The 24,368-nt window shown below is 34.3% G+C and overlaps 2 protein-coding genes across 3 annotated transcripts in view; both read right to left on the reverse strand.

The window, feature by feature from the left end:
- Positions 1 to 1,074, reverse strand: part of LOC142628860 (uncharacterized) — a 6,564-nt gene extending 5,490 nt beyond the window's left edge. The window contains exons 1-2 of the mRNA XM_075802896.1: positions 545 to 1,074; positions 115 to 451 (exon numbers count right to left, since the gene is read on the reverse strand). Coding sequence (XP_075659011.1) covers positions 115 to 451; positions 545 to 1,074 — 867 coding nt within the window. The remainder of the gene's footprint in view (positions 1 to 114; positions 452 to 544) is intronic.
- A 19,894-nt stretch (positions 1,075 to 20,968) lies between these two features.
- On the reverse strand, positions 20,969 to 24,368 carry LOC142629576 (uncharacterized). 2 transcript variants are annotated; one of them, XM_075803578.1, is made up of 3 exons: positions 23,798 to 24,368; positions 23,575 to 23,696; positions 20,969 to 22,210 (listed from the first exon to the last, which is right to left on the reverse strand). In XM_075803578.1, the coding sequence occupies exons 1-3, from the start codon at positions 23,990 to 23,992 to the stop codon at positions 21,403 to 21,405; spliced, it is 1,125 nt and encodes a 374-aa protein (XP_075659693.1). In that variant the 5' UTR covers positions 23,993 to 24,368; the 3' UTR covers positions 20,969 to 21,402. The 2 variants fall into 2 exon arrangements, with proteins under 2 accessions (XP_075659693.1, XP_075659694.1); XM_075803579.1 differs by having other exon boundaries at positions 23,811 to 24,277.

Here is a 24,368-nt window from a genome sequence, read left to right on the forward strand (position 1 = left end):
CAATGTTTTTCTCTCCTTTTTTTTTAAACTCTTTTTTTTTTCAATTTCGGCCTTCCTTTCTTTTTCCTTTTTCTTTTCATTTGATCTTTGTAACTTTAATTGGTCCTCCCTGACCTGTTTTGGAGTTAATGGCACAAGAGTAATGGGTTGCCCTTTAAGAGTGAAAGAATACTTATTTATGAATCCATCATGCTTAACCCTCCGATCATACTGCCATGGTCTTCCCAACAATAAATGGCATGCATGCATGGGAACCACATCACATAGCACCTCATCCTCATATTTGCCAATGGATAATGCCACCAACACTTGTCTTGTCACCTTGATTTCGCCACATTCATTCAGCCACTGAAGTCGGTAAGGTTGAGGATGTTTCAAGGTAGTTACGGCCAATTTTTCCACCAAATAAGTGATGGCTACGTTTGTGCAGCTCCCTCCATCGATAATGACACTACAAACTTTGTTATTTACAAAGCACCGAGTATGAAACAAGTTCTCCCTTTGGTTACTTTCTTCTTCCTTAACCTACACATTGAGGACTCGCCTTGTTACTAATAAATCTCCAGCCACAACATTTTGCTCATCATCGGCATCCTCCAAAGATGGCATGTCAACATTTTCTACTTCTTCCTCATTCTCCGACTCAAGCTCGCCTTGAGCATTTATCACCATCACCCTTTTGTTTACACACTGGCTAGCTATGTGTCCCCACCCCTGACATTTAAAACACTTAATATCATGGGTTTTAGAACTCGAAGCCTCAGTGTTACCTACAGTAGTGGCGGTCTTTGAGTTGGCACTCTTAGATGGTTCAAATTTTGGCTTATTTTGCAGCTGCTCGTCCCTTTTTGAAGCTGTCTTCCACTGACTGGTCATAGGTTGTCCCCTCCTAGCCAATCCCTTCCGTTTGAATTGCTCCTCCACCTTTATGGCTTGATGCACCATATCCGTTAATTCAACATAGTGCTGCATCTCAACTATATCCGCAATCTCACGATTTAAATCGTGCAAGAACCTAGCCATTATGGCTTCCCGGTCCTCTTCTACATTAGCCCGGATCATAGCTACCTTCATCTCCTTGTAATACTCATCCACACTCTTGGAACCTTAAGTTAAACTTTGCAACTTTTGATACAGTCCCCTATAATAGTGATTGGGTACAAAACGCTTCCTCATAAGCATTTTCATCTCCTCCCAAGTGTCCACGGGCGGCTCTCTATTCCTCCTCCTATTAATCAATAATTGATCCCACCACACAATGGCATAATCAGTAAATTCAATTGCAGCCAACTTAACCTTCTTTATCTCCGAATAGTTGTGACAATCAAACATCATCTCCATTTTAGTTTCCCACTCCAAATAAACTTCAAGTTCATTTTTGCCTTGAAAAGATGGGATTTGAATCTTTATGTTTCCTAAATCATTATCCCTCCTAGGCCTACCCATCCTAGCTTCTCTATTCCCATACCCACGCTCAAACCTGCCTCGGTTCACATATGGCTCATCAACCTCCTCTGACTTCGCCTCTTCCTCAACATTCCGCCATGGAACACGCCTACCTTGCTGCCTGTTGTGGATGTCATGTTGCTGGCCTCTAGGAGTTCCCGCTTCTACCCTATCCAATCTCTCATGAATAGGTTCAATTTCAGCCCTCAACATACGCCTCATCTACCCTAGCAGTGCTTGCATTTGGAGTTTCTGATGTTGTCGAAGTTCTTCAGTTGTGTCTTCTTCTTGATTGTTGGCCATGTTTAAAATCTGCAAAACAAGGTTAGAATCCTCACAGGCCCTCCCTCACGTGTTTCACTCAAGAATTGATACACTCGCACTCGTGTTTTCACTCTAAACGGCTTTTACCCTCTTATGGTCTCACACACTCTTGCCTTTTTCCACTCTTTTGTGTCTTCTTTAGTTCTTAATCAAACTTCAAGAAACTAATTCAAAATAATCCAGCAGTAATTTAGAATGATAAACAACCAAAACTCATAAAAAAGGTCAAGAACTTGAATAAGGTGAGGAACAAGATTAAGAAATTTTCTTTTCTTTTCTTTTTTTCGTTTTTTTTTTTTGTTTCGTTTTTTTTTCTTTTTTTTTGTGTGTGTAAGAAACAGGAAATAGAATGAAAATAAAAAGATAGGCAGACTTATCTTAGAACCAAAGCTTTGATACCAAATGATATAAACTCCACCAACAATTGTGATGAAACCCGATAACAATGATGGTTTGGAACTCCAAGATCGTTAGATAAGATTTGTTGAGCCTTGACCCGTCATCTAATCAGATGAAACACCAAGACTACGTTGGATTGAAAACGCCACACCAAGAATTCCTAAGAAACTCTCAAGAATCAAGGTGATAAGTTTGGTTGTTTAAACGCCACAAGATTAACTTGATAAGTTCAAGAGTTCTTTTAAGAACCAAGAGGAACACAAGACCTCACAAGGAGAATAGTTTTTCTGAAAACCAAAATTGATCTTTAAAATTCGTACTATCCATCTATATACCTGGAAAAACCCTCCAAGAATAGGCAAGTCATAATTACAGCTTTGAAAACAGCACAAAAATTAAGCAAAACAAGTTCCCACGTTTTTTTGGATTCTTGGACTTTTAAAGGCAGTTAAACAAGCTAAATGACTAGATTAATTTGCCTCTTCAAGTGCTTTGATGACATGGACTAAGCCTTGATTATTATCTGAGCCCACCTTGGTCTTTTCAGAATCAGCCCAATTCTCTTGGACTAGCCCATTTAGTGCTTCCTTGAAACGTTTAGCTCTAAGTCTTGTAATTGGGCCACTAGGAAGTGACAAAGGGTCATGTGCAAATTCAACTTCATTTCCACGTGTATGATCAGCATGACCAGCTCCTTGATTTGCATCAGATATCCCAAGGCGAAGCCACGAAAATTCTCTCTGTTACCCATGCCCATGGCAGAGCTTTATGCTTATCTATTGGAGAAGAAGCTAGTGACTCCAATATTTGCAAAACTTGGAGACGGTCCTCCTTTGCCTGGTTTTGACCCATCCGAGAAATGTCAACACCATTTTGTGGCCGAAGGGCACACCTTGGAAGAATGTGTGCATTTGAGACATTGAATTCAAGATCTCATTGACAACAAGTTAGTACAGTTTGACAACAAGGTCGGGCTAAATGTCATCATTTATCCCTTGCTTCCTCATTTGGAAGAGAATGTGAATGCTATCTCTGTAGTGGAGGAGAGGATCCTAGACTTCCCATCCTCCTCATTTCCTTGGGAAGCCATGTTACTGGCTCTAGCCCAAGAAAGTCACATTGTTCTGGAGAACATAGGAGCCCCAGGATTTGACTGAGAAATCTACTCATTCTGTGATAGTGGGGACAAGCATACCTTATTCGATTATAGAGTGTTGGGGGTACAAATTTAGAGTTTAGCTGGCCGTGGCATTATCTGGATCGAAAGAGAGGTCGTACGGAGGAGTGATTGCATGGCAGCTAGCCTATGCCCTCAAAGTACCCAAGCAAGAACTATCCATAACCCTATGTCAATAGGATCAAGGAAAGACTGGGACGAGTACTTACAAGAGTGCCTTTGTAAGGTTCCTCCAGGGATGAGGACATTTGCTCCTCCAACTTCGATTGTTATCAAAGAGATTATAGAATCGCTCATGGATTCAGGAGTGCTAACTCCAAAGAAGGAACAAATCATGCCAACCATTGAGGGTTTTGCTCCTTTGATCTTGTGTTTACCTGGGATCACCGAGCCATCTCTAGGATTTGTCTAGAAAGGAACCCTTGTTATTCCTAATATTCGAGGTTTCGATCCTCTAATTCTACCAAAGCCTATCCAAGGGATCTTTGGGGCTCCTAGCCTAAAAGTTTTAGAAGCTGCTCTGCCCTGTCCAATCATCATTAGTCCAAAGATGTTCTCCCCGGAGCCAAATTTGGAGACTCAAGAAGGCTTGGTCATCCGTATGCTCTAATATCTCTTCAGGCCTATCCGGACTTACCAGGATTGGTCGATGTTATACTCTTGAGGAACTAGAAAAAAGGAGGAAGGAAATTAGTAAAGGGAGAGCTGAGCCAATCAAAAATAGGGTCACCACTGAAGAAGCTGAGGAATTCTTGAAAACCATTCAACGGCTTATTATAGTGTTATTTAGCAATTGAACAAATCTCCAACTCAAATTTCTATCTTAGCTCTGTTGCTATCTTCCGAGGTCCATCATAAGGCTTTATTGAAGGTATTGAAGGAAATGAATGTTCCTACCGGTATTATAGACTCCTCCTTCAAGGGTATAATATCATTGGTGTTGGCCACCAATTAGGTCTCCTTTTTAGATGATGAGTGGCCTCTAGAAGGAAAATATCATACTTTGGCCATGCATATCGTGGTAAAATGTGAAGACATGATTGTCGTAAAGGTATTAATCAATAGTGGATCAGCCTTGAATTTCTGCTTGATGGCCATTCTTGAGCACCTGAAAGTGGAAATGTATCTTATTTGGCCTAGCACTATGATCATCAGAGCCTTTGACAGCACACGTCCCGAAGTTTAAGGCAAAATTGAGCTAATGATTTAGATTGGCTCAAGATCCTTCATGGTCAACTTCCAAGTGATTAAAGTGGACTCTCCATACAACATGCTTTTAGGGAGACCCTAGTTACATGTAGCAGGTGCAGTCGTGTCTACCGTCCATCAGAGACTCAAGTTCATCTCTGAGAATTAGTTGATCACCAATATGGCTGAAGAGCCCATGACTATCTTCCAGAAGACATCCATCCCCTACATTGATGCCAATGCTTTTCCATAAGTGATGAGGACACAATTTACTGTTTAATTGTTGTAATTTATTATTTTTGGTATTTTTATGTAAAAACGTTATTTTAGGTTTAGGTGATTTAATTCCTTGTTTTTAGGTGCATTTAATGCTTTTTAGGTCAAATTTGATTCCAGATATGGTAAGGTATCAATTAGGAGTTATTTTAGAATATATTTTCTTGTCTGTCAAGTTTCATGGAGCCCTTAAATAGGCCTTATGCTTGTAAACGTTTTTCATAGAAGATTATTGAATAAAATTCAGAAAAGGTGAGGCTTTGCTCTCTTTTGGTTCTTCAAGAACTGTGAACTTATCAAGGATTCTTCCTTGTGGCGTTCAAACTTTATACCTTTGGTTCGTGATTCTTTATAATCATTGGGTCAAGGTCAACTTATACCTTTGGTTCGCGTTTCTCTTATAAACGTTGGGTCAGGGTTTCTATCATAAATCTGATTTTTAGCTTTCCTGGGTTAAATATTCCAATATTTTTGTTGGGTCTCAAAGCGTGTCGATTGAGGTTCGCATCATTTGGTATCAGAGCACAGGTTCTAAAATCAGTTTTCTATCCTTTTATCTTTTATTTCCTGTTATCATCCAAAAAAAAAAGTGAAAAAAAAAGAAAGAAAAACTTGAAAAAAAAAAAAGAAAAAAAAAAAAAGATGGTAATTATTGAGAACATTGTGGAAGATTCAATTGAGGTTAATTATGAGGATGAGTCCACAACTCACAATCCTCTAGTCTCAATTGATTTGTTGAAGATGACTATTCAATTTGTTGATTTTCTTGGAGTAGAAAATTTTAATTTTATTATCAACCCTTTGTTGATTGATGTTGCAAATAAATTGAAAGTAGATGAGAAGAAATTTTCTGCTACACTTTATGAAGGATTCAAGTTTCATAACAGGATCAAGTCATTAAAGCATTCGAAGTATTTGTTTATTTGGAGTGGAAGATTTCAGATTTCAAAGATGAACTCGAGGACGAGTTTGTTTCAAGTGGAGGGGTCTGATGAGGACACAATTTACTGTTTAATTGTTGTAATTTATTATTTTTGGTATTTTTATGTAAAAACGTTATTTTAGGTTTAGGTGATTTAATTCCTTGTTTTTAGGTGCATTTAATGCTTTTTAGGTCAAATTTGATTCCAGATATGGTAAGGTATCAATTAGGAGTTATTTTAGAATATATTTTCTTGTCTGTCAAGTTTCATGGAGCCCTTAAATAGGCCTTATGCTTGTAAACGTTTTTCATAGAAGATTATTGAATAAAATTCAGAAAAGGTGAGGCTTTGCTCTCTTTTGGTTCTTCAAGAACTGTGAACTTATCAAGGATTCTTCCTTGTGGCGTTCAAACTTTATACCTTTGGTTCGTGATTCTTTATAATCATTGGGTCAAGGTCAACTTATACCTTTGGTTCGCGTTTCTCTTATAAACGTTGGGTCAGGGTTTCTATCATAAATCTGATTTTTAGCTTTCCTGGGTTAAATATTCCAATATTTTTGTTGGGTCTCAAAGCGTGTCGATTGAGGTTCGCATCAATAAGCGTCCTTCCACAGGTTCGAGCTAGTTTCCATGATTCACAATGCTTTGGAGCCTAAGTCCGGCTGGCTTGCAGCAATTTTGATGGCCACTAGGGAAATGCTCAAGTTTGGGTACAAATTAGGCCAAGGCCTCGAAGCCATAGGGCATGGGAGCCCTACTCTCATTGAACTCTCAAATAACAAAGGAAGATTTGGTTTGGGGTTTGATCCCACTTATGAAGTACTCTCCTGAGGGAATAATGAACCCGATTATGAAATGTAGGTTGTTTTAATATATCAAAAGTGAGATCTAAACAAACGGTCAAAACCTCAATATGTTGAGCAACCACACGTAGTGTTGAGGGAACACATATTCTCAAGATGGAATTCATAGTCTCTTTATAGACATATAAAATATTCTCTTGAGATAAGTTTAATGAGTTTGGTTATTCAGAGTGTTAGCCTAACCATTTTGTAAAGAGTTACTAAAATTTATATTTTATGAAATTAGATTTCATAAAATATATATGAATAACTTAAAGGATTAAACCGGGTACTCAAAGATCAAGAGGTAGTAATTTTCAAAGTGATAGTTACACATTATGACTTTGTATTACTATGAATATTTTCATGAAGGGATTAAATGTTTAGATAATAAACTCTTGGGATATAATTTATTAATAAGGCCTAGAGTGCAATTATATTTATAAAGTGGTATTTAATATAATTAATGGTAACTTTGGGCTTGTCAAGATTTAACAGATAAGTCTAAAGCCCATTGGAGCTAGAGCTTTATTTGTCCCTTTTGGTCTCACTCCAAGCTACACACTAAAGCCCAATTAGGTTGGCCCAAAAGGCTAACCCAATCAGATAATCAGTTATTTATTTAATAAAAATTATTAAATACAGTAACTGCCAAGTGCAGAAATATATACGTCTGATTAAAAGAGAAACATTCAGTTTTATATATATATAAAAGACACTTGGTTATTCTCTTGAACAAGTATGTATAGACGTGATTGAGAGACCACACATCTAGGGCACATTGTGGAATTGGAGTGAAGATTGAAAACCTTCCCTAGTTCAATCTTTCATTGTTTTGAATTTCGCTACATCAAGGTACGCCTTCTTGGTCATTGTTTCTAAAATCCAAATGTTGCATGCTATCTCACATGAATGAAGTAGATCCATTTATTTTCGTTGTGTTTTTGAATGAGATACAAAACTATATTTTCCATATATTTATCCAACAATGGTATCAGAGCGGTCTTCAAACTCATGTTTGTATAACATGTTGAGTGAGTTTTAGAACCAAAGAAAACTATTTTCATGGTTTTTGAAAATTCTGCAGTAATTTTTCTACATAGTTTAGTTTTAGAACTATTGTTTGATAAAACTGATATTGATGTTATGATGGTGTTTAAGTTTGATTTTAACCATGCCATATTGAACTTTAAGACTATAGCATCAATGACATTCAATTTTGATCTCAATCTCATTCGGTTATGATCAAGGGACTATGTTTTGTTCAAGTGAAACGTCAAAAACAATTACCAAAAAAATTTGAAAAAAATCAGTTTCACGAGTCTCGATTGATCAAGAATTTCTTTCAATTGATCGAATGTTCTTTTCAATAAATCAAACAAGAATCGAGAATCGATCGATTCAGGCAGAGACTTCGTGATGAATTTCTTCAATTTTTCAATTAGTTCAGAATTCCTTTCGATCGATCTAACAAGAATCGAGAATCGATCAAGTCATCCAAAATCTTCGAGATGAATTTATTGAATTTTTCGATCGATCGAGAAATAATTTCAACCGATCAAGCGTACTGTTTTTGAAATTTCACTAAGTGTTAAAACATTGATGAAGTGCAAGGCCATGTGATGAGATGACACATGTTTTCCAAATAAAAACATTTCTTTTAAAATTTCTAGTGGGAGAGAGATTCAAGGGTTGAATCTCACGGTTTCCATTACTAGTTCATAGTAGTGTGAAGTAGGCACCTTGTCTTGGCCTTGATCCTTGCATTCCATGCGGAGGGTGTTTATTTCATAGTACTACAAGATTGAACTTCCAAGTTTATAGCAGTGTGAGCAAACACCTCGTCTTGGCCTTGAGCCTTACATTCCATGCGGAGGGTGTTTTGTATCATGGTACTACTAGATTAAACTTTTGTTGGTAGATGAAATGTGGCTACACATGACTCTAGGTAATGGTGTACAATAGACTAAATTTTATAGTATTCATCTATGCTGAGTTCTTACTATTATTATTTAGAGGCTAAATTAATAATGGCATATTATTAGTGTTTGGTAAGAGTTATCAAGACAGGGCTAGTAATGAAAGATATTTTCAATCAATCATAGTATTTAATGTTCACTCTATGCTGAGGGATATTGAATATGGGATTGGGTTGTCATTGCATATTTTATAATATGGTTTTATTAAGGTTTCATACTATATGTTTATATGCTAAATTGATAATGTCCAATCTACTTATTATATTCATGTTTATTATTTTCATATTTAATCATGGCATCTTTTAGCCCACTTGTTACTATTCTTAATATATATATAAAAAATAAAAACTGACTAGATCCAACTATGTTGACTGGAAAAGAAACTTAGACATTGTTCTTACTGCTAAAGAGCACAAATTTGTGCTTCATGAACCATGTCAAACTTTCCTTTATTAGATGCTCCTTCTGAAAACAAAACAGTGATATGATATTTGGTAGAAATCTAACAAGATGGCTAAGTTCTATATTCTAGCATTTATTTCAAAGAGAAATGATATGTCCACAACATTTTTACAACAAATTCTAAGTGGCAAGTTGTTACTGGTTGTTATTGTTGGGACAAAAAAGTAATCTTAGTGTTAGATTCAAATTTGAACCTATAACAACTAACCACCTATGATTTGTTGTAAAATTGTTGTAAAAATGTTGTGGACGTAGCACCTCTCTATTTCAAATGTTCTACAACATCAAATGTAGGATATGGAACTAGCTTCAGACATAATGTTAAGTTTGAAGGGGATGTTTGGTGAGCAAGGTCGTTCAGCTAAGCAAGACACTATGAGGCTTATCCTAAATACCAAAATGGCTCAAGGGACTCTAATAAGAGAGCATTGTCTTAATATGATCTCTTATTTGAATACACTGGAGGTTTAAGGTGCCAACATTAATGGAGATTCCCAAGAGGATATGATACTCCAATCCTTGCCAGAATCATTCAAAGAATTCAGACTTAATTATAATCTAAACAAAAAGATTTATACCTTGTTTGAATTAATAAATGAATTAGTGGCAACGAAAGGCATCCTTGGGATAGCCAGTGTTGATACTAATATGGCTAAAGCTTCCTCTTCTGAACCTAAGTCAAAAGGCAATGGTGGTAAGAAGAAGCAGGCCTTCACCAAAAAAGATGGTAAACAACTTGCCTTAGGAGTTGCCAATAAGGGAAAGGAAAAGGTAAAAGAATACACCAAAGGAAAATGTTTCCATTGTGGTGAGAAAGGTCATTGGAAGAGAAACTATCCAAAATTCATAGTTGGTAAGAATAAAGGTATGATGAGATCATTCCTTATTGAAACTTGTTTAGTACATAATCCCACAAATTCCCGGTGTATGAATTCAGGTTGTACTAATCATATCTGCAATACTTTGTAGGGGTTCTAGGAGACTAGAAGGCTGAATGAAGGGGAACTATTTCTTACTTTGGCTTATGGGAGCAAAATTCCAGTTGTAGCTATAGGAGTGTTTAATTTGTGCTTTGGTTCCAGGGTTTTAATATTGGAAGACTGCTTATATGTACCTAATGTTCGTAGAAATTTAATATCTACAACTTACTTAGGCAAACATGGATATTGTGTTATCTTGAGAGACAATATTGTAATAAAGAAGGATAAAGTGTTTATCTATTCTGGCGATATTGTTGATGGTCTTTATATTATAACTCCTGATAAGAATGATTTGTACAATTCTGAATTAGATAATAATTCACATGTAAAATCATCAAAGAAAAAGTTTCCTTCTACTAGTGATGCATATCTTTGGCATTTGTGTTTGGGTCATATTGTTTCGAACAGGATCCAAAGACTAGTGAAAGATGAGCTTTTAGAACCATTAGATTTTAATGAATTCCCAGTTTGCAAATCCTTCTTGGAAGGTAAAATGACGAAAAGGCCTCTTAATGCAAAAGGAAAGAGAGCCAAAGATTTGCTAGAACTAGTACATTCAGATGTGTGTGGTCCAATGTCTATCCAAGCAAGAGGTGGCTATGAGTATTTCATTACTTTCACTGATGATTACTCTAGATTTAGTTGTGTACCTAATAAAACAGAAGTCCGAAACTTTTGAAAAGTTCAAAGAGTTTAGGGCTGAAATTGAGAATCAATTAGGTAAAAGCATAAAGACCATTCGATTTGATCGTGGTCGAGAATACCTTTTTGGGGATTTCAAGGATTACTTAATTGAAAATGGGATTATATCCCAATTGACTACACCTGGAGCACCACAACAAAATGGTGTAGCAGAAAGGAGGAATAGGGCTCTTTTAGATATGGTTAGATCCATGTTGAGTTATTCGACTCCACCAAAATCTTTTTGGGGATATGCCTTAAATACTGTGATGTATCTTCTGAATTTAGTACCTTCGAAGTCTATTCCTAAAACACCTATAGAGTTGTGGATTGAGCGTAAGCTTAGAATGAGACATCTCCATGTTTGGGATTGTCCAGCACATGTGTTGAAAAGAAAGTTTGACAAGTTGCAATCTAAAACAACAGTGATTTTCTTTATAGGGTATCCAAAAGGAAATGTTGGAGGTTTATTCTATTGTCATGAAGATAATAAAGTGTTTGTTAGTACAAATGCCAATTTTTTGGAAAATGACTATATGAATAATTTTACTCCTAGAAGTAGAGTTGTCTTAGCTGAAATGAATGAACCTGTAAATGAACAATCAATGAATAAAACTAGGAATGATGTGGTTGTATCAGATACACCACAAGATATTACTCATGAGATGACTAGTACACAGGAGCCTTGTTGTAATGGGAGGATTATTAGGCCACCAGTAAGATTTACAGGTCTGGGAGAAACTTATGAAGCTATCTCAGAAGAGGTTGAATATGATCCTTACACTTATGAAAAGGAAATGAAAGATATAGATGCACATCATTGGGTCAAAGCTATGAAATCTGAATTGGATTCTATGTATTCCAATCAAGTTTGGGATCTTGTAAAGGGGCTTAATGGCATTAAACTCGTTGGTTGCAAATGGGTTTACAAGAGGAAGAGAGTAATAGATGGAAAGGTTGAAACCTTTAAGGCAAGACTAGTGGCGAAAATGTATACACAAAAGGAAGGTATTGATTATGAAGAAACTTCTTCACCAGTATTCATGCTTAAATCTATCAAAATTATCTTATCCATTGCTACTCATTATGATAATGAGATTTGGCAAATGGATGTCAAAACTGATTTTCTAAATGGCAATTTTGAAGAAGAAATTTATATGGTGCAACCAAAAGGGTTCATAGCAAAGAATCAAGAGCATATGGTATGCAAATTGAAAAGATCCATTTATGTACTTAAGCAAGCATCTAGGTCATGGAACATCAGATTTTATCAAGCAATCAACTCATTTGGTTTTGAACAAAATCTTGATGAACCATGTGTGTACAAGAGACATCAAGACAAAATAGTAATTTTCCTAGTGCTTTATGTTGATGATATTCTACTCATTGGAAATGATGTAAGGGTAATGTCATCAGTTAAGATTTGGTTGTCAATCCAATTTGATATGAAGGACTTGGGCAAAGCTAACTATATTCTAGGGATCAAGCTTTGGCGAGACCGAAAGAATAGAATGTTAGGCTTGTCATAAGCTAGATATATAGATAAGAGGAAGAGATAATGAGACAAGTTCTATATGCTTCAGCAATGGGAAGTCTCATGTATGTCATGCTATGTACTAGGCCAGATGTCTGTTATTTAGTTGGTATAGTTAGTCGATATCAATTAAATCTAGGACCAAAACATTGTGAGGCTGTAAAGCATATTCTCAAGCATCTAAGAAGAACAAGGGACTATATGCTTGTTTACCATTGGGAGGATTTAACACCTATTTTGATTTTCAGTCAAATCTTGATTTCAGAAAGTCCACTTTAGGTTGTGTGTTCACCTTGGGAGGTGGAGCCATAAGTTGGAGGAGTGTTAAGAAATATTGTATTGCCGACTCCACCATGGAAGCTGAATATGTTGCTGCTTGTGAAGCAGCAAAGGAAGTTATTTAGCTCAAGAAATTTCTTTCTGGTCTTGATGTTATGAGAATGAAGCAAGTTCCAATCACTTTGTTATGTGAAAATAGTGGAGCAGTTGCACAATCCAAGGATCCAAGGAATCATAAGAAAGGAAAGCACATAGAAAGAAACTACCATATTATTCCAGACATTGTGGCTCGAGAAGATGTGATTGTAGCAAAGATTGATAGTGCAAATAATCTGGCCGATCCCTTTACCAAAGCCTTGCCCCAGAAGACTTTTGAGTCACACTTGGAGGGAATAGGAGTTAGATTAATGCGCAATAGTCTTTAAGGACAAGTGGGAGATTCTTAGGATTAGTGCCCCTAAAATCCTATTGTATGCTATGTATGACATTATGTTATATGTAATAAATTTTTTTTTTATTATCTAAAATAATGATAACATTAATATTTGGACATTATCATATAGTCCTTGAAATGCAGAGTATGTAATTTACGTGATTTAGTCACAGAAAATATAAATTACAAGTCCTTTGTATATTCAAAATCTTAGTTCGCAGTCGGTGATGAAATTGGGCATTTCATCTGCAAAGACTATAACATGCCAATTAAGATGATTTGTTTTGATCATAGAAGTGAAGACTTCTAGTTTATATGTTAATATTTTTTAAGTACATAAGACATATTGAACTGGACCACTTTGGGATTTATTATTCTATTAATAACTGTCAAATGAATAATAAATTTCAAGACTTTCATTTACATAAACTCTCAACCTAAGGGAATAGTGAACCCGATCATGAAATGTAGGTTGCTTTAATATATCCGAAGTGAGATCTAAACAAATGGTTAAAACCTCAGTATGTTGGGCAACCACACATAGTGTTTAAGGAACACTCTAAGATGGAATTCATAGTCTCTTTATAGAGATATAAAATATTCCTTTGAGATAAGTTTAATAGGTTTGGTTATTCAAAGTGTTAGGCCTAAACACTTTAGTAAAGAGTTACTAAAATTTATATTTTATGAAATTAAATTTCATAAAATATATATGAATAACTTAAAGGATTAAACCGGATACTCAAGGATCAAGAGATAGTAATTTTCAAAGTAACAGTTACACATTATGACTTTGTATTACTACGAATGTTTTCATGAAGGGGTTAAATGTTTAGATAATAAACTCTTGAGATATAATTTATTAATAAGGCTTAGGGTGCAATTATATTTATATAGTGGTATTTAATATAATTAATGGTAATTTTGGGTTTGTCAAGAGTTAACAGATAAGTCTAAAGCCCATTGGAGTTAGAGCTTTATTTATCCCTTTTGATCTCACTCCAAGCCACACACTAAAGCCCAATTAGACTAGCCCAGAAGCCTAATCCAATTAGATAATTAGTTATTTATTTAATAAAAGTTATTAAATAAAGTAACTGTCAAGTGTAGAAATATATACGTATGATTAAAAGAGAAACATTCTTTTAAAAAAAAAAAAAAAAAATGACATTTCATTATTCTCTTGAACAAGTACGTATAAAACTGATTGAGAGATCACACATCTTGGGCACATTGTGGAATTAGAGTGAAGATTGAAAGTCTTCCCAAGTTCAATCTTTCATTATTTTGAATTTCGCTGCATCAAGGTACGCCTTCTTGTTCTTTGTTTCTAAAATTCAGATGTTGCATGTTATCTCACATGAATGATATAGCTCCGTTTATTTCCAATGCGTGTTTTTGTATGAGATACAAAACTGTATTTTCCATATATTTATCCAACAGATTTATATGTTTCGTTTTAACTAAGGATTAAACTTAACTATAAACAATCATCATCCTTAAAAGTCCATATGTAAACTAAGGGTTAAACTTAACTAAGGGACACATATGTATAACTGGGAGTGGTGCCAATCTCTGAACGAAACTATTTTTATAGTATACTACTACGAAAGAAACAAAGTGAAGGAGGATTTGTTTTGTTTTGTTAAAACCTTTTCTCATTATTATTATTATTATTATTATTATTATAAAACTGAAGCCTATGAAGCTCCCACAAATTTTCACATCATCACTATTTTCTTTTTCTTTTTATTTTTATTTTAAATTCTTTTTATTTTCGTTCCCCCACTATATAGAGTTTTGGTCGTGGTGATGTCCTTACTCCAAGGACACTTTGGAGGTAGTTTAAACATAGTATAATTCTAATTATTAGGCCATTGCACAGCCAAAAATAAAACAAAAAACAAAGTTTGCTATACGTGTTTCAATCCATAAACATAACAATTTGTCTGCCTATTTTTTTGATAGGTCGTCTGCCTAAATTTGTATCTACACTAGCTAATATTTTGTTTGGAGGGGGCGTAAAAAAAATTATTATAGTATTGTTATAGTAGTATTGTTGGCTCAGTTTTGTGAAAGTATTTGGTTATGATTTTTTAATTTGCGTCTCTGTAGATTTGAATTTTGATTTAAATTATGAAATATGTTATTAATAATTCCTCTTTTCATTTGCTTAATGGTTCTTAATGTTTTTCTATTTTTGTTTTCCTTTAGGTTTTGCAGGTTTCCTAGGAACACAACCTAGCAGGTAAGAGAATTAGTAATGTTTTTATCTAATTTTTCTTTTAGGTACAATGATGTTTTACAATATTCCTCACTTAATGTCACATATAATCTAGTATATAGAGGGTAGATAATTGAAGGTGTTCTACAACCATCAAAATTTTAACCTTCCAAAGGTGGTGTTTTACAAATATTAGAATCTAAATCTACAGCTACAGAGAACTTGGTATGTGTTTTTTTTTTTTTTTCATATGAGTTTGTCTAATTCTATGTTTTTTAATTCTTTAGTTTGATTTCAAAAATATGTGCATGTTTATGATTCCTTTTTTTGGTAATAAGTTTCTATAGTTTAAAGGGTAGGTTTTTGTTTGCTTTTTATGTCAGAACATCCTCCTTCCTCTGTTGTAAGTATTGAATTTAAAACAAAAAATCTTTTAAACTAAAATTTTTACTTATCAATTTTTATGTTAGAATATATTCATGAACTTTGAGGTTTGTAAGATTTATAGTTGGAGTTTGTGCAAGTATTTGGTCAGGAATATAATTATGTGCTCTCTACTATGTGGGCTAATGATAAGTTTGTTAGAGAAGGTTAAAATGTAATATCAACTTTCTCATTATTTTTATTTTTTTATGAGAGTAAACCAGAAACAGAGAAGTTCTATTCTATTCAAAATTTACTATCAACTTTCTTCTTCTTCTCTTTCAATCTATAAACGTCTCACACAACTTTCATCCACCAACTTCGTATCAGCTAAAATCTTATTACATGTTTAATTTCTATTTCAGTGCAGAGATTTGTATGTAATGTTTCTTATTGACAGATTTATGGACATTGAGAACATGCTCTATTAGCTTGAACTCACATGTCTATAACAAAAACTACTCAAAGAAGAGATAAACTCATGCATCGCACGGGTTAGCGACTAGTTATTATTATAAAACCGAAACTTCTGAAGCTCTCACAATTTTTTACGTCAGTACAATATTTAAATAAAATTATTATTTTCTTTAAATAAAATTATTTTTGTTTAGTCTAAACTTAACAAAGAGTGAAACTCTATCTCTCTAACAAGTCCAACTTAAACTCAAACTCATCATTATCATTTTTTTAAAAATAAAATTATTTTTGTTTAATCCAAACTTAACAATGAGTGAAACTCTATCTCTCTAACAAGTGCAACTTAAACTCAAACTCAAATGTTGATAATTTATCTCCAAATTTGAGAGATTAATCATGGATACTATAAAAGCAAAGCAAACCCCAATACTCTTTTTTTAAAACCGAGTAGAGGTATGAGCTCTTTTTATATTATTTTCTTCTCCTCTACTTTGTGAAAAAAAATTATTTTATGATTTTTATGTATTTTTAAATTCTGCAACATGTGTTGTTAGTTGTTACATGCAATGTTTTGCACATCATGCATAACAAGAATTCCTATGTATCTCAATTCTTAAACAACTCCTGTCTATGTTTCACGTACGCCAAATACACAAAGGTTGGCATTGTTGGAAATTAAGATGCATAAAATGTTTTTGCTCAAGAAAACAAAAAGATGTATAGATGTCATGTGGCTCATGTCGCATCATTAATAAGAGTTCCACTGAGTATATCAAACAATTTTTTTTTTTTTTTGCTAAAAACCCAATTATCAGTCTTTGATAGGGAACATGTTATTTATTGTGTTAACTTTATATCACCGATCATTAACATAATAATAATAATCTTGACATGTATTTACTATTGTTGATATCTATCAATAACATTCATTCTAAAATTTATAATTTCTTTATCATTTTTCAAACTTTTTACACATACAACTAAAACATATAGGAGTGGGATTGTATGTCAAGAACTTTGTGTGATTGTGTCTTGTAGCTTAGAGGACAATTTTGTTATGTATGATTAATTTTGTTAATTAGGAGAGTCTGAATTCGATTTTTTTTTATAAAAAAATTGTTGTAAAGGAAGGGGGGGGGGGGGAGAAGAGGTAGTATAGTATGACATATATTTAATTGTGATTGTCTCCGTGTAATATATGGTAGTCATGTAGCAGTTGGGAAAGTGTGTGTATGTTTTTCTTAAGTGGGCGAGTGTGTGTGTTTTATAAGATAAATAAGCTTGCAATAATTGAAATTATTTTTTTGAATGTAACCCATCTTTCTCTTATATTTCTCTATTGCTCAGTCATATATATTTTTTTTTGTTTTGATAATTTCTAAGCAGTAAATCATTTGATTTTTTAATATTTTTTGGTCTTTCAAAAGTTTTAATATTTGAATTTTTGAGTTTTTTATTGAATTTGCCACATCATTATCATTTTTTTAAATAAAATTATTGTTATTATTATTATTATTATTATTATATAACCGAAGTTTTTGACTTTTTATTGAACTTGCCACTTGCCACCTCATTATCATTTTTTTAAATAAAATTATTTTTGCTTAGTTCAAACTTAACAAGGAGTGAAACTATATCTCTCTAACAAGTCTAACTTAAACTCAAACTCAATATTATCATTTTTTTAAAACAAAATTATTTTTGTTTAGTCTAAACTTAATAAGGAGTGAAACTTTATCTCTCTAACAAGTCCAATTTAAACTCAAACTTAAACGTTGAAAATTTATCTCCAAATTTGCGAGGTTAATCATGAACACTATAAAAGCAATGTAAAGCCCAATATTTTTTTTTTAAGCAGAGTAAAGGTACGACCTCTTCTTCTGTTATTTTCTTTTCCTCTACTTTGTTAAAAAATATAAATATATTTTATGGTTTTTAATGTATTTTTTAAAAAGTAATTTTTGTACATGAACTACCAAACTCTCTTTAGCCATTTTTTACAAGATAAAAAAGCTTGAAATAATTGAAATTTAAGGTTGTTGCTACCGCATATGTCTTAGTTTCAACTCACGATATGAAAGTATGTTAATTTCTTAGGTAGAAATCTTATATACCATATATTAAGAGGAGGTATGGTTTCATTATTTCAACGTGGGCTCCTACTCAACATTTTTTAGCGTAGGCCACATGCTGATAAGGTTCGTTTAAAGTTTAGACCCGTTAAAATTTAAAACTTATTACTTTTTTTTTTGTATTTTGGAATATTTAACATTTGAATTTGTGTAGTCACACACATATGTATATATAAATAATAACTATAATTTGTAGACTCTAAATCTTTTGATTCCTTTTAATAGTTATAGTCATAGATTATTTTTTTGAATGTAACCCATCTTTCTCTTATATTTCTCTATTGTTTAGTCATATATATTTTGTTGGCGTAAATGCACTTTTAGTCCCTACATTTTGACGTTTTTCCATTTTAGTCCCTACATTTTATTTTTACCACTTTTAGTCCCTAAACCAATTTACGCGCGTTATTTTCATTATTTCCGTCAGTCAACCGATGGAAATAGCTGAGGTGGCAGTCGGAGACATTAAAATATTATTAAAAATGCCACATCAGCATCTATTTTTAAAAAAAAATAATTTTTCAATTTTAACTAAATAAAAAAAAGCAAAATTAAAAACAATAACATGAAAATCAAAGAACATAAACCCAGAAAATCAAAGAACACAAACAATCAAATGCCTATGAACACAATAACACAAACCCAAAAAATCAAAGAACACAAACCCAGAAAATCAAAAAACACAAACCCAGAAAATCAAAGATCACAAACAATCAAATGCATATGAATACAATAACACAAACCCAGAAAATCAAAGAACACAAACACGAATCAAATGCCAAGGAAATTAAAAGACCTTCAAAGAACACCACATGAAAAATCAAACCCAACACCACATGAAAAATCAAACCCAACCCTCAATCTCTAGCAAACCCAGAACACCACATGAAAAATCAAACCCTCCATACAAACATCAATCCACCCACCTCAACCCAACCTCAAACCCAGCCACCCCGAGCTCAACCCCAACCACCTCAATCCACCCACCTCAACCCAACCTCAAACCCAGCCACCCCAGTTGGTCTCAACCCACCCACCCCAAACCAACGTCCCCACCCCACCAACAACACAACAATCCCCCACCGCCGCCACCATGAATCTTGTATCAATACCCACAACAAAAATTCAAAGAAAAACCAAAACTCACATCCAATCTAAGAGAGAGAATCGGAGGGAGAGAAAGAGAGGATCGGAATGAGAGAAAGAGAGAGAATCCACCATCACCCCCACTCCAAACCACCATGCCGTCGCCGTCGATCTCCAAACCACCACGCTGTTGCCGCCGATCTTCAGTTCATGCTGCCGATTTCGATCTCTAGTTCACGCCGATCTGAGAGAGACACCGCTGCTCCAAACCACCACGCCGTCGCCGCCGATCTCCAAACCACCATGTTGTTGCCGCCAATCTTCAGTCCATGTTGCTGATTTCGATCTCCAGTCCACGCCCATCTGAGAGAGCCACCAAATCAGAGAGAGGAAGATGAGAAATGAGAGAGAGGAGTGAGAGTGACCGTGTGATTAAAAGAAGAGAGAGAAAGAAGTGATATTTTGTTAATAGGTTTAATTTTGAATTCGTGTTTTTTGGTTTGATTTTCTAGGTTTATGTTTTTAAATTTGAGTTTGCGTTTGTGTTTTTATTTTATTTTTTTAGTTAAAATTGAGAAATTATTTATTAAAAGAAAAAACAGATGCTGATGTGTCATGCTGACGTGGCATTTTTAATAATATTTTAATGTCTCCGGCTGCCACCTCAGCTATTTCCATCAGTTGACTGACGGAAATGAGGAAAATAATACGCATAAATTGGTTTAGAGACTAAAAGTAGTAAAAATAAAATGTAGGGACTAAAATGGAAAAACGTTAAAATGTAGGGACTAAAAGTGCATTTACGCCTATTTTGTTTTGTTTCAATAATTTCTAAGCAGTAAATCATCTAATTCTTTAGTATTTTTTGGTTTTCAGAAGTTTTAATATTAGAATTTTGAGTTTTTTTTTTTTTTTGTAGTATCTAAAATTGTCTGACAATTTTTTTGCAAACTATTGCACGTTCAAACAATGGTTTCTTTATTAAATTGTAACATAAATTGAAATCATACAATAGCAAGTCATACAATAGTGTAGTCTTTTAATCAATCTAAGATTTTATAAAATTATTTTAGTTTACCTCACAATTAGGTAAGTTCCCCGTGCGTAACAGAAGTTAGCAACTAGTTATAACTAATAATTAGGTTCCATTTAGTGAATATCGACTTCTGGTTGGTCTCCATCAGCTTAAAAGAGTCCTTCATGGTCCTCGGGTCTTCTTCTTCCTTTTAGAGTGTTTGTTAAAATACATACGCTTTCCTTCCTGCACTTTTTAGTTCTTCCTCGGTCCATAAAACCTCAACAATCCAAGTTAAATACTTCTCCGTCAGCTTAACAGAGTCCTTAGCTGAGACTTCTCACTTGTTGCCTAGTGTGCATAACCCAAACTCAAATCAATCTATGAATAATGGAGTCAAGTCAGCTTGTTAATGAGTGCATCTACCAAAAGAATGTTTCAATCCAAATGGCACAAAATCCGGTAATGTACTGAGAATAGCTCTACCTCCTACTCAGCTGATATTTTAAGCAAAATATAGTCGATGCAAATAATCAAATATCCAATACAAACCCTAAGCAGTGTAATGCGTGTGTTGGCATGTGCTTCCTCCTCGAGTCAGCATATGCAAGCCAAATTTCAGCCTTCTCTGTTGATCTCGAGTCAGCATATGCAAGCCAAATTACAGCCTTCTCTGTTGATCTCACAAGCCCTTTGAAGAAGAATCTGAATCCAAACAAATATATAATTTCGCTCACAGACATGCCGGGAATAACATATTTAGTGTCAATTGTGTGAGATAGAAAATACACCAAAAAAGGAAACTGTAGCAATGTCAACCTTAGAAAGTGCAAGACGAAACAAGTAAACAATATAAGAATACATGTATAAACAATTTTTTTTTACTCCAATTGGAGGATATCTAAAATCTAATATACGTTCTATATATAGATAATCCTCTAGCAAAAATCTTTACACAAGATGTAAGAAGGGGATGCTTCCAAACCCAACACGTACAGTTCCTTCTTTAACACCCATTTCTTTGCTCTACATGTTAGCCTCCTTAATAGACATGTAACATCTCCAGAAAACAGAAAACGGACGCAACATTTTAATTAATTAACTGGCTTACTTAACTTTTTCTATCTTCTCTCTGTCTCTCTATTTACCCATCAAAAGGCCTGAGTGAAAATTATGTGAATTAGTCAAGCGCAGCTTTGTTTCTTCGACCTATTATTGGCTTTGGCTTTGGCAAGCCATCAAAGATCGGTTTTGTAATGGTTGCAGTTGAAAGGCTCTGCAAATCTGGCTTCAGACTCCACCTTGTACTACTCCAGATGGATGAAGAACTATTGTTGTCCTGTTCCTGCAAACTTGATGTGCTTGATGACTTCCTAACCCCAAATAAGCCATCAGTCATCATAGAATCCCCCTGACCAATTGGTATAGGAATCAACCCACTTGCTTCAGCATCACTAATTGAAGTAGTTCGGTTTGCTGCTTTAGGTCTCAAGGCTAAGCCTTTCCCCGTTATTGCAGAAAACCCACCACTGTTACTGTTATTCTCCAACAGCATTTCTGGTGTGCAGGAAGTGAAGTCAGCATCGGATTTCTGACGCCTTCTGACTAGTTTCTCACTCCATCTATCAGAGTCACCATCCCTAGCTTCTGCAACAGGCACAATGCCTGCTATTACACCATTCTCATCCAATAAAGCAGTAACCAAGCTTTTAGATTTTCGATGATGGCTCAAAGATGGGTTGGAAATTAGTGAGGCACCGGGAAATGGCCCATCTTCTAAATAATGAGAACCTCCTTTTCTGTAGACTGCCATTTCAAAACCTTCAGCTATTGATTTTTGATCTGCTGTTTTAAGCCCATAGTAACCTTGTAAAGAACTCATGGCTGGAGAGACCTTCCACTGGGGAGACTTTACTTTCAGGGTCTGGAATGACTCAAACAGTTCATGGCACACACAGCGAGGTGGGGTGTGGTTCGAACTGCTTTGCCTGCAAATATATTAGCATTTACACAAGAAAGGATATGTGAAAAGTACATCCGACTCCATAATAGAAAGACCAATAACGGTTGCATAATAAGGATATTAAATAGAACCTAAAATATTTTAAATGGTGGGAGTAAATGAAAAATGTAAAGGAATGAGAAACTTTTGGTTTACAATTTATTATCAAATATGAAACAAGGCCAAGAGCCTTGTAACTAAATGAGAATGCTCAGTTGTCTTGAAGGGAAGAAGCTGGGTTCATATATTGTCAGCCCCACCTATTGTAAGAAAAAAAAAAGGGTAAATTGCAAATTACACCTCTAAAGTTTGAGAGTTTTTGGATTTTACACCCTTAAGTGTCAAAATTTGAATTTCACCCTCAAGTTTGGGGGTGTTTGGATTTTAGATCTTGATATTTCAAAATTTGGATTTTACATCCTAAAGTTTGAAAGTATTTGGAATTTAAACTCTCAAATTGGAGGTGTTTGGGTTTTAAACTCTCAAATTGTGAAACTTTAGAATTTAAAGTCCAAACATCTCCAAACATTGGGAGGAAAAATTCAATTTCTGAAACTTCAAGGATTAAAATCCAAAGATAGCCCAAACTTTAGGAAGTAAAATCTAAATTCTGAAATTTTAGGGTGTAAAATCCAAACCCTCAAACTTTAAGGGTGTACTATGCAATTTACCCAAACAAAAAAGACATGGGTATTCATAAGAAACAAATGCCAACTGTGTGATAGACTACTATACCACTTGAAGGATTTTATTTGAAACGAGATCACGTAGAACCAAATTTTCCTAAAGAATAGTGATTGTATGCATGTGAATATTGCCATGGAAATTGAATTCATCAGACAGAATACGGAAAAGTACAGACAGATACTCTGCAAATGCTTTTTTCATACTTAGAAGAGAAAGAAGAAGATGAAATCCCGCTTTTACCACACATTTTGTGAAATTGAATAACAAAACAGATAATTTGTGTTTTTATTATTTAGGTTTCACAAGTACAACAACAACAAAGAAGCCTTAGTCCCAAAAATTTTGGGATTGGCCATGGGTCTTCAACAAATTAGTGAGGATGAGACACATGTATTCCTTTTTGTCATTCTATTCTACAGAATTTGAAGTCAGTTACATGTATTATTATTATTATTATTATTATTATTATTATTATTATTATTAATGTCATAAATTATATTTGAAAAGAAAACTTGAGCTATAATTGAGTCAGAAAATGCAAATAAAAAGAGGTGTCAGTCAAATTTAAAGGGTTTGTATTATATTACAGAGCACAGAGCACAGATGCTGTAAAGTCAAACTAAAACCAGAGATGTGAAATAGAAAAAGAAAAAAAAGAGGTACCCATGGCCATTGGATAAACATGGAGACGGAGGATGCCTTCCCGGTAGAGGAATCTGAAGAGATTTGAGAGCAAACATTTGAAGATCTGTAACCAAACCATTCATCTTTTTTATGTCGGAAACCTTGAAAAGAATCAATTAATCAATCAATCAATCAATCAATCAATTTTGAATGATAATATATATATATATATAAAGAGAGTAATTCATAAAAATAAAAATACCTCAACCCCATACTTGATGGCAATGCCAGCCAAAGTGTCCATCTTGGAAACTGGGTGTTGGATGCAACCAACAACAACAGGAGAAGGAGACTCTCTTCTTTGATCTACTACTGCTACATCTACACCTAATTTCTTTTCATATTCTGACATATTATTATTATTATTTCCATTCCATCTCTCCTTCTCCATCTGCATATCTCAAATCTCCCACACACAACTCTTTCACCTAATCAACTCGTCCTCATCTCATTAAACCCAAAATAATATATACTACAAGCTAGCGCTTGCGGATCATATCAAATAGAACTAAGAAATCAGGATTAATAATGCATGCATGTATGTATGTATGTTGTGATTGGGAGGAAAAGAAACCCAGCAGCAAGCAAATCACTGCTCAAACATCTTCCTCTTCTTCTGGATCCGCTTCCAAGTTTTCCGGCAACCTCTCTCTAAAAAGATGACCTTCAATTCTCATTTAATTCTAATTCTAAAATATTGCTACTTTACTAGTATTTATATTTATATAAAATACACGGTTAGAAAATAAAATTTTATTATTTGTTATACGCTC

This window comes from Castanea sativa, chromosome 3 (assembly GCF_040712315.1).
Source record: "Castanea sativa cultivar Marrone di Chiusa Pesio chromosome 3, ASM4071231v1".
NCBI classification, from domain to species: Eukaryota; Viridiplantae; Streptophyta; class Magnoliopsida; order Fagales; family Fagaceae; genus Castanea; species Castanea sativa.